The sequence below is a fragment of the Gouania willdenowi genome, chromosome 7, assembly GCF_900634775.1.
Source record: "Gouania willdenowi chromosome 7, fGouWil2.1, whole genome shotgun sequence".
Classification (NCBI taxonomy): Eukaryota; Metazoa; Chordata; class Actinopteri; order Blenniiformes; family Gobiesocidae; genus Gouania; species Gouania willdenowi.
This window is the reverse complement of record NC_041050.1, coordinates 33,311,053-33,330,064: the sequence shown is the minus strand read 5'-3', so window position 1 is coordinate 33,330,064 and position 19,012 is coordinate 33,311,053. Positions and strand designations below refer to the sequence as shown.

The 19,012-nt window shown below is 36.3% G+C and overlaps 1 protein-coding gene across 2 annotated transcripts in view; it reads left to right on the top strand.

Annotated features, from left to right (window-relative positions):
* Positions 1-19,012, top strand: part of pex14 (peroxisomal biogenesis factor 14) — a 66,448-nt gene that overhangs the window by 34,423 nt on the left and 13,013 nt on the right. Inside the window, exons 4-7 of one of the 2 annotated variants that reach the window (XM_028452659.1) lie at positions 4,847-4,972; positions 8,229-8,308; positions 11,926-12,028; positions 17,406-17,503. In XM_028452659.1, coding sequence (XP_028308460.1) covers positions 4,847-4,972; positions 8,229-8,308; positions 11,926-12,028; positions 17,406-17,503 — 407 coding nt within the window. Of the gene's footprint in view, positions 1-4,846; positions 4,973-8,225; positions 8,309-11,925; positions 12,029-17,405; positions 17,504-19,012 lie in introns of both variants that reach the window. The other variant, XM_028452658.1, reaches the window with a different exon arrangement.

The window sequence follows — 19,012 nt, the reverse complement described above, 5'->3', positions numbered from 1 at the left end:
TGTCTTCTTCAATTAACAGATGTAACGGCTAAAGAGCAATAGGGCCCCATTTGGCACCGATTAGCCAAGACAATGCGTGTTTACACACGCAATTACCCAAAAATGGAAATCCAAGGACAAAGTTGACAACATTTTACAGCTTTCATCATGTCACCTTGACCGTAGTGTCATTTTTGACATCACTTAGCCTTTCCTAAATTACCAGAATAAGTTTGAGTTTATTTGGAAAAGTGAAGCACTGAAATATGGTTCTGAATATTAACTAAACTCAGCCTTTGAAACAGGTTTTTTAAATCTTCTGTCAATGAGACAATAATTTGAAAAAAAAAGTTTACTTCATTTATGTGCCGCCCCACCAGTTATGGAGTGGAATAAATAATGCTGATAGATTTCAGCGGGGTGATAGGCAACACAGGTATGCTTTTGATATTTTGCCACACCTGGTATGAAGGTAAGGGTAAGGTTCATCATCTTGGTTATTAATTTAATGCTGTTTGTAAGTGGGGTTATGTGACTCACCTCTCGGACAAAAATGACAATGACCAAGGCCTGCAAGGAAGGTAAACGGATTGATGTGGTTATAAATTACTCCACGGCGCCACCTAGCCGAGGCCTTGCCTACTTTGTCATCAGTACAAGGCGATAAAGCAGGGAAATGAGAGCAGAGTCGCTTTTTTAATACATAAATGAATACTGTATGAGAGTGGTCATTATTTAAGGCATGGCATTTTAAGCAGTTGAACGAACCAAATGACACGTAGGATCTCGGTCACCACTACAGCGTGTGAAACAGGTTGAACTTCTTCTTAATAACCAATTGACCTCCATCTATTTATCACCCCTGCTGTGCATTTCTTTTTTTTTTTTTTTTTTTTTTCCGCCACATCATATTCAAAATGTAAGTAGTTTTCACTCAAGGGCAACTTCATAACTCAGGCCTTTGAAGACTGCAGAAAAGGCATTCACCTTTTATAACCCAAACTATTTTAGTAAGCAATTTTTATAATTGGCTGTCCAAGCTATTGCTTGACCCATAAAGTCCAGAAGTGTCAGAATTGGAGAATTAGATTTAATGCTAGAGCCTTGCTTCCTATTTGCCCTTAAAAATGCTCAGAGAATACGAGCCTCTGGAAATAGAGCTGTAAATAACCTGACGAGCAATGGGTTTTCCTTTAAATAAATACCGATCAGGTTTATGTTGAAAGACAATAGAAAACGTAGCCCAGATATGCAGTTTACAGTATTTATAGCTGTAATATCGAGGTGCCAGCACCGTAATTTCATGCCCCAATGAGAATGGCAAGGTCAAAGCAAATGCTTTGGTAGAGCATCTGCTAATACGGTGACTCATAAACAAGCACCGTGTGTATCAGGTGCACCAAATAATACAGTATAATGAAACACAGAATAGCTTTCCATTATTGTTCTTTTTTATGGTGTCGTCATTAGGTATAATTTATGTTTAAAAAAAATTCATCTCCCCTCAGGTCGATCTGAAATAGGGGTCCAAGGGTCATTCCACAGGTTTTGGAGCCCATAATAAATTTCACAATCTCTTTTTTGTCTTTTCCTTTTATATGTAAAACTCATTTTCACCTTGTTCCCTTCTCTTTGGGATCTAAGAGCTCTTTCATTTGCTGTTGTCTTTCCCTAAACAATAACCACATCAGAGCCTGGAAGACAACTTGGCAAGATGTAATTTGACCAAAGCTGCAGGAAAAGCTTTAGGAATTTCCATGTCTTTTTTAAATGCTAGATGGAAAAACCTTTCATTTGCTGCATAAACAACATCAAAGATGTGACGACTCATTATGATGTACATATATTAATCTCAATAGCAGTTTAAATGTAGATTCAATAAAAGGACTTTACATTTCAAGGTGATTTCATTTTTTTTTTTTTTCTTTTCTTTTTTGGGCGGTGAAACTGAGATCGCTGCATGTCTCATTCAATAGTCTGTCACCATCGAGTCTGCTGTGGTCAGATGAATCAGGAGTCCAGGGACATGTTATTGCTTATTTGACAACAGAGTCTGCCTGCACAAACTCAGCACATGGCGCTTACCACTTCCTGACACTCAGGACCTGCTGTAGTCTACAAGCTGGCCAATATTTGCCTTCAATTATTCAACAATTTTCATAGCTATTCCTTTTGAGAGTTTAAAAAGGTGACAGGAGGGAGCTTCTCTTGACAGCGGCTGCTTCATAGATTGTAAAAGTGCTGGGATAGTGATTTAAGAGAAGGCTAAACTGACTTCTGCCTTTTAATCCTACTATTAAGCTTTGAATATTGATCAGTTTAATTGATACTAAACCAAAGGAAGTCTTTTAGTTTTCTTGTTTTTTTGCATTACATGTTAATTGTTTTAAATTGCTGTCTGCTTTATTTTGTGCTCATCTCATTAAATCCCGTATTGACATGATTATGGAATATGTGCACGTGATAACTTAGACTTTGGTTATTTTTTAAAGTCAGTGTTGGGGTCAATTATATTTCAGTTACAATTACCCATGTTCAATTACAATTCAATTACGATTACAGTGACCTGCATTTTATCCAATTACAATGAAATTACAATTACCCATGTTCAATTACAATTCAATTACGATTACAGTGACTTGCATTTTATCCAGTTACAAGGAAATTACAATTATTTTTTGTCTTCAAAAAGTTCATTAGAATTATGTTCACAATTACTCAAGTTCAGTTACAATTAATCACAATTACTGAGCCTGAAATATATAACCTAATAAAAGTTGACCTTCCTCTTGTGTTAGCTTTCTGTTAGCATCTCTAATGATAACAGCTCCTAAATCAGCTGTAAAATACAGCTATCCATCATCATTTCTTCCATATCTATTGGTTATCTTGTTAGGCTTCCTAATCAATGAAAATATAGGTTTTAGTAATTTTGGTGTGGGCGTCTGAGCCTTTTTTCTATCAATATACCTCTATATTAAAAAATATGTTATGAAATGCGGGAAAGCTTGATATGAAACATTTTAATAATTAACTACTTATATTACAATTGCGAAGTTAATTATCTAAACTCAATTACAATTTAATTTCAATTACTACAGCAACATAATTTTTAAATTACAATTAAAATTTTAATTACAATAGGGTTCTTCTAGTCTTCGGACCCTATGTATTCCATAATTATAATTAATTATCAATTACGTGATTACAATTATAATTGACCCCAACCCTGTCTGAAGCATTACTTTCAATTATTTTTCAATTTTTATTCCAAAACGCTGTAATTCTTTAGAGAACAATTGAAGTGAAAGTCCATAAATGAAGTCTAAAAATAAGAAAAATTAACCTTAAAAAGGAATGTAAGATTAATTATTGGTTGAGCTACAGAATGAAGCTTTGCCGTTTCCCTAATGATTGAGGCAAAAACATTTGTGTTTTACTAAAAAATATTTCAGTAGTTTATCCAAAATTGTAATTACTTTTCCCTTTTTCTTCGTAGACAAAGACTTCATTAAAATATGAGAACCACAGCAATGGCAGCATATGGTGTCTGAAATAAAATCTTTTCTTCCCACAAATGGAGATGTTCATATTAGATTTTTTTTCCCCCCTCCCCTCTGATTCTCCATCAGGGAGCCCTTTGCAATTTAATCATCACTAAAATCATTAAAAAGATCTGAAGATTAAATTATATTGGCATTTGCAAAATTATGTAATACATTTACATTACAATGAAGAAATTAAAATAATGCATTTTCGCTGTCAGGGGTGTATGAAATCTTCACATGGGAAATATAACTGGAGATGTGGACAGACTCTTATTTTCTTCGCCTTTGGTGACAGTTAATAGGCTAGCAGAGTTTCAGATTTCATTTTGAGGACCTCTGTGCACTATCTTCCTTTAATGGATGTCCCTGAAACCGAAACCCTCAGTGGAATTTTTAAATCATGAAATGAAAATATATAATTTTAGTGGATGGCTGTAAAAAAAGACAGACAATTAGCACGCCTTCTCTATATTGTCCTTCAAACTTTTGCAGGGCGCTTTGAAAAGTCTACAGTATGATGAGCAGGAGGCATAGATGTAAAGACTACTGATACATCCTACTCATGTAGAAGTATTGTTACTTGATTGAAATTGTACTCAAGTACAAATCAGTCATACATAAAATAATCATGTACAAGTAAAAAGTAGCTCAATGAAATAGTACTCAAAGTAAAATTTACTAGTTGCTTTCACCCCCCATGTTTATTTTTGGTAATAAATGTTGCCATGGTTCCCTTACATACAGCAAACATCTCATGTATAAACTTTAAAAGAAAGAGATCAAATCTTGCACAATTGGAAGAAAGGCATCTGTATAAAATATGTTTGTCAAAATTTAAAATTATTTTTTTAATTGAAATAACACCAATTAATTCAATTCAAAATTTGAAAAAATGTCATGCTCTAAGTATAGCTACATTTATGAACTGAGGGAAAAAAATGGCATTCAATGCTGTTTTTTTACGTTTAATCTGGTTGGTCGGCTATGATGGGATGCATCTGATTGTCTAGTCATTTCATTTGTTGTAGTTTCACAATGTCCGTTGATCATTTTAAACCAAGATTTTAATTCGTAACGATCGGGTGTAGAAACGTAACAAATTACTTTAATTCATTTAAAACGCACTTAAATATAAGCAAAATAACTGATTTAGAAATATACTCAATACAAGTACAAGTACCCATGAAAGAAACTCAATTACAGTAACGTGAGTACTTGTAATCTATTACTTTCACCTCTGGCAGGAGGTATTGAGTATTGTTTTCGCCCTGTTTCTGCAAATCCTCTCCATGTTCTAAAGGTGTGTGTTTTGTTTCCAGGTCTGACTGATGAAGAGTTAACGTTGGCTATCCAGCGCTCCGGCAGCACAGAGGAGGTCCTGCCAGTTGTGGGTGTCGCGCCCCCCTATCCACTCTATCCAACTCATTTACCTCCTGTGCCAGTCAGTGAGTACAACATCCAAATATTCTTTTTGGCATAGCACAAATGTTGTCATTTATCACAAAAGTTTTGTCATTGAGCTTAATTCAAACTGAGCTTCATGTCTTAAATTAATTTAATATAATGTTAATTTAACAGCAAATTTTAGTTTTAGACTAAATTTAGGCATCAGTTTTACAATTTTAGCATTAAGATTTTAGTAGACTAAACCTGTTATATAGTTGACTACAATATAAAGCAGATGAGTTCAATATTTAAAGCTCCAATTACCATTATGAACCTGATATGGGGTGGTATTAATGTTTATAAATACACACAGACAGATGGAATGTGATCAATGCATGTGATTACATGAGTTCTGTTTGGATATTGGCCCCTTGTGACGAAAATATAGTTTAATTTTTATTAGTAAATATATTTCTAGTCAACGTGGTTATGTTGATTAGTCACAGTCCAGTTATTGTCACCTAAAAAGATGGAGTCGATGAAAACTATGACTAAAACCTTTAGTCGACAAAATTAACACTGCTTTAATCTAAGCCTATTGCACTTTTACTGTTTAAATTTTATCTGACCAGTATGGAATTGAAATGAAACATACACATTTGCATTGATTATGAATTGGGACAAAGGGAAATACAAGATTCCATTGCCGAACCTTGTAAAGAGTCTTTGAGGAGGTTCCACCCTGCCAAGACCTCACACTGCAACCTGTATCTTTATTACCTCAGAGGTTATGAGTGCTGTCCACTGATTTACCAATGCAGAATGAAATCCGCGTAATGCTTAACCCATATGACAATGATTCCAGATGTATTCCACCCTCATTTATTACCACCCTGTCCTTGACTCCCCAGCATCTCATGTTTTGTAATGAAAGTGATGTTGATGGGATGGCCATCTAGTTAGGGAGACTCGCAGCTCTCTGTCCATCGTAGGGGGTTTTATATCAAAACGGCTATAAGGGAGCTGCATAATGAGGTGAGAGTGTGGAGTCTTGTATGGGGGGTCACACCGAAAAGAGAGGGCTTTCTCCCTCTGATGTCCTTCGTATGGGGACGGTGCACAGAGACCCGCATCCATCTCTGTCGGTGTAATGGATACTCTGATCTCTATTTCCACACACTAGAAGGACAGGAAGGCCTCCACTGAACCCAATAAATTTGAGAGGAGATTGGAAAAACGGGGGATGGAGACCACCGTTCCACAGCTTAAGTGACCAAATAAAAAAAACGGAAGATGGCAGAGTGGAAGTGGTGCAGAAAAAGGGAGAGATGGGAAGAATGAAGGGTCCTAACGGAAGGGGAAAGACCAAGTGTGGACCTCTGGTGATGCAGTGAGGCTTGCTCAGGGTCAACCACCTATCTCAAGGACTCCAAGGCTTTTGTGATCCATGGTATTACGGCATAGGCAGCAGTCTATTGGAGCTATAATGTTGATGAAGACCCAAATTTATGTGGTTACCATATGGATGTGGGAAAATGATTCGAAATTTTCGATAGGGAAGGTTACAAGTTCATTCCTGAATGCTGCGGCAGCAATAAAACATGCCCTTGTGTAGGAGAATAAAAAAATCATTCACCTTGAAAATGTACCATATAGTTCTCTGTGGCAGTGGATCTGTCATTTTATTTGCATATAAAATCATATGAGCGCTATGGCACAAGATCAATTTGGTTTACTTACTTCAAGTAAACATATACCAAGTATCCCTTTAAGTTAAATTAGACCTATATTAAATTATCAGTGGTGTTTGCTGGTTATTTATTTCCCTTTTCACTTTGGACCCACTTGAGAATAGAAATTTTCTCCAGATCTGTTTGTTTTTTGGTGACATTTTTAACTGAATGCTTTTCTTGAGGAATTTCTACCTTGACAGACAGTCTGCCCACCATGATGACAGCTTGCACAATGACACACTTTTTAGCTATCTGTCACTCAGCAAGGCAGTCAACTCCCAAGCACACAGACACACACTGTCTTGCTTTTTTTGTTTATTTTACAAGCCCTCTACAGAAAGTGAATTTGAATGCCGCCTTCCAAAAAGAAAACAATGATATACAATGGCTGTCCCAAATGGAAAACCATAACTAGCAGTGCTGTTTACTCTTTCACCTGCCTAAACCTTTATACTGTAGTTACGCTGATAACTTGCATTTCTCAGTTAAAGTTTAATTAATTATCAAGTATGTTTTTCTGATATATGTTGTTATTGACAGATTCTCACACTGTTCAATTTTGACCAATTGCCAGTTTTTACTTGTATTTCTTTTTAGTTAAAAAATATATATATTGTTTTGAACACACAAAAACAGCCATCAATCTGTTTATTATCGTGGGAAAACAATCCTAAATGCTCCATTTTAAGAATTTTTATCAGACTCTAAATGTTTGGATATCCCCACACCTTTCCAGGTGAAATAGATACTTGAAGAAGAACTTTGTTTGATCAACAAATGCATCAAATACTTTTTTTAGATGACAAAGTCTTTACTCTATTGTGCCCACTTTTTTGTCCCGATACAACTTTTTCATTTTCGATATGATACCGATATTGCAGCTTTGCGTATTGGCCGGTACCGATATTGATTCGATATCATCATGAATCATACATACTTTTTTTTTTTCACTCTCTTTTCTTTAATAAAAATAATAATAATACTTATTTTGTAGTGTGGAATGTTAAAAAAGCCTTGATCAAGTAATGTTACTCAAACAGAGAACAATAGTCAGCAACAGTAGGTATGAGAAAAACTGACCCATTTATTATTAACAGATTGGTTACATAATTTTTAACCTTCAACATAATATTTACAGTATTCAACAATTAAAAAAAATATATATATATATATATATATATATATATATATATATATATATATATTTTTTTTTTTAAATTGGAAAATCCGGAAATTTCAATCGCATACCCGATATTTGTTTTCAGGCTAATATTGGACCGATATCTGACATTGGTCCAATATTAGCTCAAATTATATATTTTGTATCTAGAATTATATGGAAAAAAAACCACACTTTGTTTTAACGTACAAATCATTTCTTCCATCTTTGTTACTGCAATTTCTTGTGAAAATCAATTAGCCACCACATACTTGAGAAACCAGCTTGTAATGTGTAATCCATCACAACAAACATTTACATTTACATGTAAACAACAGCCTAATGCAATGTGTGTGGAACACATTGCTTGGAGGGAGAAATAAGTGTTTCACTTTGTTTTTTTTCTTCACTTGGGTCCAGCAGCAAGCTACAGATGGAGGGACTACGGTGCCCTCACCATCCTCATGGCTGGCATTGCATTTGGATTCTACCAGCTTTACAAGGTTAGTGGTGCTATTCTCATCATCCTCACTCACTTCTTTACGTCAGTAACCCTTGGTGTCTTTAGAGATGAAGTTGCTAACATAACACAGAACTGTTCCTTTATGCCCAGCAGTGTAAAAATAATCACTCTGGTTTTTATCTGGCTTAGCAGCCCTTGAACATGAGCCCATGAGGCCCCTTGTCCCAGTGACATTAATCCTATAGTGGTTTTTACTAGTTGTGTAAGGGGCACGTGGATGCCATTACTCTGGTTTTGCACAGTTGCTCGAGGCTCAGATGACAGGCTATACCCGAGTGCAAGGAGGGAAAGGAAGCATCATGCACAGCTTTTTGACCCTGTCAGACAAACATTTGTTTTATACAATATTATACCCCAATTTTTCATTTTTCATTACAGAGCAGAGCATATACTAGGGTGACCATACTGTATGTCCCGATTTACCTGGACATGTCTTCTTTTCACGTCTTGACAAGTCCGGACAAGATGTGAAAAGTTGACATGTCCGGCCTGATTTTACAAACTAATCAAATTGTCCTGAACACATCTCGGGGAACACATTAATTTAAATGACCGGAATTCCGCTAATATTTGCTCGATTGGAAAAATTCCAGCCGTTTCTGAGAGTGAATGAGTTGCTTTTTACAGCCAGCAAGTTTGTGGTCAATTATATTTGTAATCTCGTAATTAATCAATATTTACAATTATGACATAATAATAATTGTAATTGTATTTGAAAAAATCTGTTGCTGCTGTAATCATAATTGAGTTGTAATTGAGTTCAGATAATTGATTTTGTAAAAACTGTCGGTGCCGAGGCATAAAAGGTGGAAATAGTTTTTTTTAATTTTTATTTATTTTTTTGAGATCGTAACACCCTAACAACTAGTTCAAAGATGATGAACACGCTTAAACTGGAGTGAAAATACAGAGATAAGACCCTAAAAATGTTTATTGAGGTCAGTAATTGAAATTTAGTCATTCAGGACTCAATTGTAATTGACTTTCAGGGGAAAAATAGTAATTGTAATTTTAGTTGTAATTGGAAAAAAAGCTGGTCACCATAATCATAATTGAGTTGTAATTGAACATGGATAATTGAAGATGTAATTGTAATTGAAAAATGTAATTGACCCCAACCTTGACAGCCAGTATCATGTCATTATGGTAACTTTACTCACACATGACGAAATCATTTAAGATTCCGCTTTGGTTTGACGAAATCGTCACTAGACTAAAGTCCAAGATGGATTAAAAGAGACCAAATATTGGTGGATTTGATTAAAAAAAAAAAATATATCAGCAGGAAGTTCTTCCTGGATGATAAAACCCCCATGGAGGTTCAGAGATTGATTTGAAAATGAAGGAGCCACTGGAAGAAACTTTGAATGTAGGAAGTTAAGGTTAAGTTTTCCTCCATCTGGTCTAGAACTCATCACTTCCCCGTTTCCACAGACAGAAGGAAGTTCAGAGTCACCATGAGATGATATCACTGAAAACTTTCATAGTTATTCATTTATTATTAGTGTATATTTAATGATTATTTAATGTTCTGTAAGCCCTAAGTTTTTTAAATTTCTAGGATGAGATGTTTCTCATTGTTTCAATGATAGATATTTTAAGAACGTTTATATGACATTTTTCAAGGACAAATTGTTATAATGCTTAATAAAGGTATTTGACTTCAGTCACTTTTTGAAAGTCTTTATTATAAAGAGGGTAATTCATTTTTAAACCTTATGGACAATAACAACTTATATTATCTACTATATTATTAAAAAAAAAAAAAAAAATTGCGTAATTTGAGTATGCTGAGGTCGGCCCAAATGTCCTCTTTTTTGTAAATCAAAATATGGTCACCCTAGCATATACAGTACAACAGGGTTGGGGTCAGTTATGAATGTAATCGCGTAATTGATGGTTTATTACAATTATGGCGTAATTAGAATTTTTAAAAATCTGTTGCTGTTGTAATCATAATGAAATTATAATTGAGTTCAGATAGTGGCTGAAAATGATAAAAAAAATTGTCAAATTATAATTTAACGTAAAGCTGGGGAACCATGTTACAGCTCTATATACAGTTCTACTACACATATGTAGTTAATGATTATTAAAATATGTCTCATATCAGGCTTTCCCACATTTTACCATTTTAAATAATTGAAATGTACTGAAACAGAAAAAAAGGCTCAGATGCCCATAACAAAAATATTAATATCAATATTTTCATTGATTAGGAAGCCTAACAAGATAACCAAGAGATAGGAAATAAATTATTGATAGACATTTGTTTTTAGTGTATTTTACAGCTGATTATTTATTTATTTCAGGCTCAGTAATTGTGATTCATTGTAATTGATCTTTACTAATAAAGAACAATATTGTAATTGACTTTGAGGATAAAAAATTATTGTAATTTACTTGTAATTGGAAAAAATGCTGGTCACTGTAACTGTAAATTGATTGTAATTGAACATGGATAATTGAAGACGGAGTTGTAATTCAAAAATGTAATTGACCAAAACCCTGATATACAGAGAGGACAACAGGCTTTTTTACAGTCCACAATGTCCTGCATGGGAGGTTTGCCAGCCACCAGTCACCTGGGAGGTTGGATTCCCCGGTGGGATGGCACAGGCTGCTGTCATGTCACCAGAGTGTAGCGCCAGTCGCACCATATGTCCAGGCTGCTGTCCATACTTTGTTTATGTTATGGTGCATCTTGTAAACACCACACTCACAGCAACCCACTTATTAATTACTGTGTGTTGACACCCATTTAATCTTTTTCCCCCCTAAAAAGTGTTTATTACTTGCACTGGTGTGGCTGCTTGCCACCTGAGCTGGAGGGAAAACCTGGCAGAAAGATGGAAGCTGGCAGCAATGGATTAAGTTACTCGGCCTTAAAAACGACACGCACATACACACTGAATTTGAAAGGTGATCAATGTGTCCATCAGAAACCCATTAATTTTATTTGATGTACTTAGCTTTCCACATAATATGAAAGCACTGTGGGAATTTTGTACAAGACAAGACAATTTTTCTTTTAGGTTGTTAAAGTATTTTCTGAGCTCTAATCCAGAGTTTTCCTTTTTACATTTGTCTCAGACTTTTATTATTCATTATTAATTTTGTTGTTAATGTCCTTACGGGGGCCGTAAAAGCTCACAACACAACACAGAATGATGAACGCCGCAAAGCAACACAAATACAAATCCCACAACACAACACGAAAGCAGTCGAGTAAAAATCCATGAAGAAGAGTGACGTTAACGTTGGTGTCAGTGCCCGATCCTTTCACGATCTTTTCCTCACTGTTCTTCCTGTATTTTTACCGGACTGTTTTTCTGTTGTGTTGCGTTGTAGCGTTTTGTCGTGTTGTGAAGTTTTTAATTTTGTGTTGTGTTGTGAGCTTTTACGGCCACCGTACTACCTCTACTACTCACACAGTTCCCCATTAGATGTATTGTCTTCCAACCTTTCAATACTTCCACTTGTACTATCACTGTTGGACGCTGGACTGCCAATTCTGAGCGTCCTTGTCTTGTTCTCATGTTTCTGCACCTTTCCACCAGAGAGAAGTCTTATATCGTGCCACGCTTTTAATTGCAGAAATACATCCTACCCCTCATTATGTGGAGACGAGAGGACAAGAAGCATCTGCAGAGAATGGAAAGCAACATTGCTGCAATGAGTGGCACGCTGACACAGACAGGTGAAGATTAATATCTTCATCACTTTCTCCCTCCTTAACATTTTCCCTCATTTATCTGTCGCCAAAATCAGGGGGCCCCACACGTTTTTAACAAATGACGCCGCTGTCATTTCGCTTTAATTTGAAATTGCTTGTTTACTGTCAGGCTCGGGCTCAATTAATTACGTTTCGCTGAAAAGCTCTTAACCTCGGAATATTAATGAGGAGTTGGGAAATGACAACTTTTCTCCCCCCTCCACCCATCCCTTCTCACTATCCCCCTTTCATCCATCTCTTCGGCACAAACCTCCCCCCCACCCCATCCAAACCTAGATCGCCATCATCATCCACCCTCTTCCCTGTAGGTGGACAGAAAGTTCATTTTAATTTTGTTTGCGTGCGTGTGTTCAGGTGTGTTTGTGTGTTGAATGACTGTGTGTGTGGTTAAGTGTGTGTGCATGTGGACACATTATGGCACTATGTGGTGTCTGGGCTCAGCACTAGCACTAGTGTGATTAAGTGCACTGTGACAGGTGCAGCTCCCATGTTGGACAGGTGAGGAATCACAACTTGGCTGTCAGACATGGAGAGAGAGGCTTTCCTCGCTCTTTGTCAGTATAATTAAAAATCCAGGGAGGCGTGAATAAGAGAGGTACTCACTTACTTTGGTCTTGTTACCAGCTTTGTTGGAATAAAGTGTTTTAACTACTAGTTTGAACGTGGCCTGGGGGGACAGTTATAGTGGTAATTTTGTTAAAACATTGAAGTTTTTGTATCCATTGGACACTTAAGCAATAGTACAAAAAAACACCTCAGTTTATTGATTTAATAAAAAAAATAGTAACACTTTACTTGAAGTTTTTATACATAAAAACACATTACGCTCTGAATATTATGACGTGACACCTGTCATTAACATGAATAAGGTGCTATGAAGTGTCATTTGTTACCCTAACCCTTCGTAACCCTAACCCCACTACATCCCAACACCTAATCCAAAAAATGCCAACATAGCTCCAAAGCTGTCATAATTTAGCAAAAAATGTGTCATAATCTAGCAAACAACACTTAATGACAGCCTTTATGACATCTTATTCCTGCTAATGACAGCGTAATGTCAGCCTTATGTATAAAACTTCAAGTAAAGTCTATTAAAATTACTAGATAGTAGCAAAAACTATATATATAACTAATTTAATCAAAGTGACATCTGTTCAACATCCTTAACATCCAGAGAAATGCTTATGAATTTCAATATTTAGGAAGTGAGTAGCTAGATTATGCTGTTTAAACTTAAGATGATACAGGTTTTACTTTTAATATCTTGCCTTTTATATGAGGAAAACTTTCATGAAAAATGTAATTCTTATTAGTGAAATATAATTACACTCCTTAAAGAAATTCATGGACAATCAGCTCTTACTAAAGATTTAGAATTGACCTGATATACACTATAACCTTTTCAAGAGACCTAATATGACCCTGGAAATATTAATTTGCATGTTTCACATTTGACAATCATCAATACATCGTTCTGTTTTTACCATTACTTTCACCAACAAGGTAACAAACCCTAAAGGTTATATTATTTGGTGAGGGTGTTAGTTTTTTTATTACATACATATACATACAGTACTTTTTGTTATACATATTGCTGTCGTCTATGCATTTCACACATTACATATACTTCTTAGAAGTTCATTTATTATTTAATCTCAACTATTATTTTACCAAGAGAAGATTGAAGATTGACAGCTTGTCTCATTCATCGACACTGCAGGTGAACCTATGGCTGTTATAGTTGTATCCACTCACACATGCTGTTGTTTTCTGACAGAGGGTTGGAGATAAATGATCGCAGTTGTGTGAGATTGCGTGCAAGGTGTGCCAACCTGAATCAGAATAACAAATATATGCTCTCTTATGGTCATTTTTGCCCGACTATGCAAACACAGTTCCTTTGGTTTATTCACCATCCATGTCCTTATCACTTTTCGATGATTTGCCAACTTGCAAACTCTGTTTTGTTTGTCAGCAGAGGCAGAGAGGGAGTAGGGACAGTGTTATGATCAGTCAGAAGGTAGAACTTTAATATAGGCGAAGAAGAAAAAAAACAAAAAAAGGTGGTCTTTCCTTCAGCCAGTGTGGGGAACTAATTTGCTATGACTGCAGTAGCCAAGCTGCTCTTGTAGTTAATGACTGTTGTAGTTAACAGTTGGGGAGAGGGGTTGCAATTACACAGATTTTTCTCCCCCTTTGTCTACCTCCCCCCCTCTCACCACTGTGCTGAGTAATAGCGACTGACTGCCTCGCTTGCTGCCAATTGCTTGAACCCCTTTTGTTAAAAGTTCATGTATTTCTTTAGTGCCAGGCGCAATGAGGTGATGTATCCTTTTGAATGTGGACTACATTAGTCTCTCTTGGCAGCCTGAGCTCAAGAGTACGGGCCTTGACTCCCATTATGATTTGCCTACAACTTCACACAGACAATTAATGAATGGATGTTGGAACTACTTCCGCGCTCCCAGCTTGTAATGGAATTGTGTGGCTGTTTGGGCCTTCTTTGTAGATGGAAGCCATATTGGTGAGCAGCTGGCTATTAAAGACAGAGACAGGCTCGGACATATGTAGTGTACATTATATCGAGGAATTTACTGAATAATTTACTAAATATACAATGATCTCCGTCCTCACAGCAGCTGCAAGCCTCACACATCATCTAGTCTCAAATTACACACACACACACACAGACATGCACACATACGCTATAACAGCCATTTGGTTCAAGCATAGCCAAAGTCATTGAATTTGACTTAATATTCTTGGCTTTATATCTGATAACCGTGCACAAGGATTTGTTCATTTTCATCAAGTGTCTGAGCAAGTAGAAGGCAAGGCAAATTTGTTTGTATAGCGTATTTCATACACAATTCAGTGTGCTTTCAGAGGTTCTCAAACTTTATTGGCTCAAGGACCACCATAATCTTATTTCTGATTGATGGAATAAAGGAGTGATAACAGGCATTTTAATCTCCTTATGTAAATAAGTGGAAAGAAACAGTATTTAGCGCAGTGGTTCTCAACCTTTTTTGGATCGTGGCCCCATTTTGATAACAATAATTTCTGGCGACCCCAAAGACATTTTTTTGGTATACTGCATTTTAATTGAACTAGATTCATATTTCACAAAGTGAAAGTATAGAAATACAGCTGTTTAAGATTGTGTGTTTTTAATTTAAAAAAATAATAATTAAATGATTTCAAAATGATTTTAAAATTTTTCAGAAATTTCAGGCAACCCCACATAGGGTCCTGGCCCCAAGGTTTAAAAACACTGATTTAGTGGCTCCTGAATAGTTTTATTTTTGTAGTTTTTATCATTTCCATCTCATGCCTGGGGTGGGACCAGGACGGACACTTTATTTGTTAATTTTCCACTTCCTCTTGCTCATGTAGTGCCATCGCGTACCCCGGGGTACACGTACCCCCATTTGAGAAGCACTGCTTTACATGATCAAAAAGTGCAACAGAAAACATTCAACAGCTTTAAAATCAATAAGAACATTAAAATCAGCAGTAAAAACAATAAATCAACAATAACATGATTAAAAAATCTCCCTCTCAATCATACGCAGTAGAGAACAAGCATTTAAAGGCTAAACAGAAGAGGTTCAAGAACAGAGCCCTGAGGAACCCCACATGACATGGTTAATCTGTCAGTTTACAAAACAACTTTGCTCCTCCAAGTAGGACTTAAACTATTGAAATACTTTTTCCATTTAGTCCAACCCACGTTTGCAATCGGTGCAACACAATTGTATGTTTTACAAATGCAGCACTTAGATCCAATAGAATGAAAACATACACTTTGCCTGAATCAGTCTTTAACCTTATGTCATTGATCACTTTGATAAGAGCTGTTTCTGTGCTGTGATGACAATGAAAGTCTGACTGAAATTAATCAAATATTCTGTTGAAGGTTAAGAATTCACCTTCTTAATGATCTTGGACATGAAAGGAAGGTTGCTGATTGGTCTATAGTTCACCAGTATAGAGGCATCCAGTGTTCTCTTTTTTAACAGAGGTTTCACAGCAGCTACTAGAAGGAAAAACTGTGAAGACATAAAGCTGTGGCCTGTGACAATTTGGCTGAAATAGTGGTGCTGATGGTAATTAAGGAGGCCGCATTACAGACTGCAAGTGTGACCCCACACATCTGGGTAAGATGCTTTGTAGCGAGATGGAATCCAAAACTAATAGAGCAGCTCTTTTGGTTTGGAGTGTAACACCTTTTTAAGCACTGATGGCCATACTGTTTTAGTTTTTACTGCCATCTTCTATAAGGTTTTTCAGTCGCAGGTTGACTAACCACGAATTAAAGTTAAAACGCTTGTTCCACGCTCTTGAGCCTGAACCAACGATCCTGCTCACACTTTTTTTCTGCATGAAAAGATCAAAGAGTCTAGCACCCCACCTATATTGATATAGCCCCACCTATTCAAACATAGGTGTCCCTGCAAGATTTAATGTCTTTGAAAGATCAAATATTTTGTCTGTGCTGGTTTTTTCAAAAGAACAGCTCCCGGGCCAGGCTCTGCCTTTTGTCGTGCTCCAGGATAATGTGAAAGAAGGTTTTCTTCACATCCCGTCCAGCCGGCTGCAGCCCAGGCTTTTAACCATTGGTCTGACAACCTCAGCAATGGACCGCTACAATATCTGTTGATGTTAATCCTATTAGGCTTGATTTAACACTTTACACACCCATGATTTATATGAATGTTTATTGGTTTTCTGTAATATAATAAGCTCTGGGAAACTTAATGCATTGTTTGGTAATACACGCGTGACTGGAAGCAGGGGGCAACAAACTGCACCCGCTGTTATTTGAAATCATACACCTTCCTCCAACACCAACACTTGAACTAATTTAATCTTCAAAGTCAATGGAAAAAGAACAATATTTATTAGGATTAGAGGGGACATTTTGTCTAGCAGCCTCCGCCCAAATGAGAGCCTTGTTTTTTCCTTTGTTGATCGTTTGAGGATTTAAGATGCATTAGAAGGCAGTGTCTGGGTGGATAATGGAAGGTTAGAGACTGTTATTTGATTTAAGTTCAGACACTGGAGATTAATACCTCCATCCGATGTACCCCCCACCCCCAACCTAGCCTTGGACCATAAAGGCACGACTAAAGTTATAGAGTATTAGCTTTGATTACAACTCTGAGACGGACGCTTTCATCAGTGACACAAGTCACAAGTCGTCATCTCGGACGAGAAGCTATTCAGTTTTTTGTCTCGTCACACAATCCAACTTTTTTCTTTTTCTTTTTTTATAATTCCAATCTGATCTAATCTATTGTCTGTTTTTCTGCTTGGTTTATACCCCCCCCAACAGTGACTCAACTGCAGCAGACCCTGACAGCTGTTCAGGAACTTCTGATTCAGCAGCAGAAGAAGATCCAGGAGCTAACAGAGGAGCTGGCTACAGCAGAGGTATCCACCACCTCATCAACAACTTCATCTAAACTAGTGGTTCCCAAACTTTTCACAGTCCCGTACCCCTTCAGACATTTGACCTCAAGCCATGTACTCCCTACTCCTGCACACTTAAAAATTCTGTACAGTTTTACCTATCCTGTTGAGGAAAAATATATAATAATAATTTGTAAGCACATAATTTGTATTATTATTATTGTTATTATTCAGAATTATCACTTGTTTGCTTTATTTAATTATTTACCTACTGTCATTTTCAGTGAAAAACCAATCTTTGTTGATTGAACATATAGCAGTAATACAACATATCCATCACCCTGAAACTGTGAAATACAACTCGCTATTACATTAATGCGAAGAGTGAGGTTTAGAGGATACACACTACTCTGCAGTATTTGGCTGAATTTTAGAGAGTCTGAGTCTTAAATCCTTCTCCATGCAAAGTCTTTTGTTTTCATGTTTGTCAAAATGCACTTTCACACAAGTACGTGGTGGCAAGGGCATCAAAGTCTAGCGCAAAGCAATGTTGCTCTCATCATATTTGCACTTTTTTTGATGAGATTTTTCTCACCACTAGAGGGTAGAATTACATGTTCCACTGTGTAATTTGTGGCAATGCATGGTGGCTTCTGACTGCTGGTCTATTTATATACTAGTTTCCATTTTTTTTAATTTTTATTCTCATAACCCCTATGACAATTTGCGTACCCCACATTGGGAACCTAGGATCTAAACTACAATTTCATAGCGTATTGTTGACCTTTCTTTTTTTAATTTATTTGGCACATAATGTCTCTTTTCCTCACCTTATTTGGGCTTAACTCGTAGCATGAAGCGATGAAAGTCGTTTATTTTAAATGGTTGTTTTTAACCTTCCTATTATCCTTGGGGTCAATTAGACCCCATTCCATGTTCATTGTTCAGAAAATAATACCGGTATTTAACTTTTTTCTTTTGCTTGATGTTTTATGACTTTTCTTAATTTGATGGGTACAATTGACCCCAAGCTGTTTTAGCTGTGTAAAAGTTGTAAAAGTGACTTATAGGACGATGTGGCTGAGGACTTTAGAGTGAATAACCCCAAATATGTTGTATAAAAATAAGTTAATAAATGTTTATGAAAGGAAAGGTGGTTCCCAACATCAGTCAATATGGTTCATTTTGTTAGAGTCATGAATCTGCACATTAAATTAGAAAATATTTGGATGAAAGATTTTAAAGATACACTAACTCAAAAACTGAAAGTTTGACCTGATGGTGGCACTGCAGGAAAGGTCATATCATCACCATAACCAATAGGGTTCATACTCTTGTGGTCATTAATGTTGTCAGTAAATTTGAAAAGATTTGGATAAAAATTTTTCAAGATAAGTTAATTCTAATTTAAAAGTTTGTTCTGATGGTGGGGCTAGAGAACAAGTCAAGGTTTCATTATCAAGGGGTTATTTATGTATTCAACAAACAAACAAACGGCCTGACACAAAAACTTGGTCAACATTTTTCTGA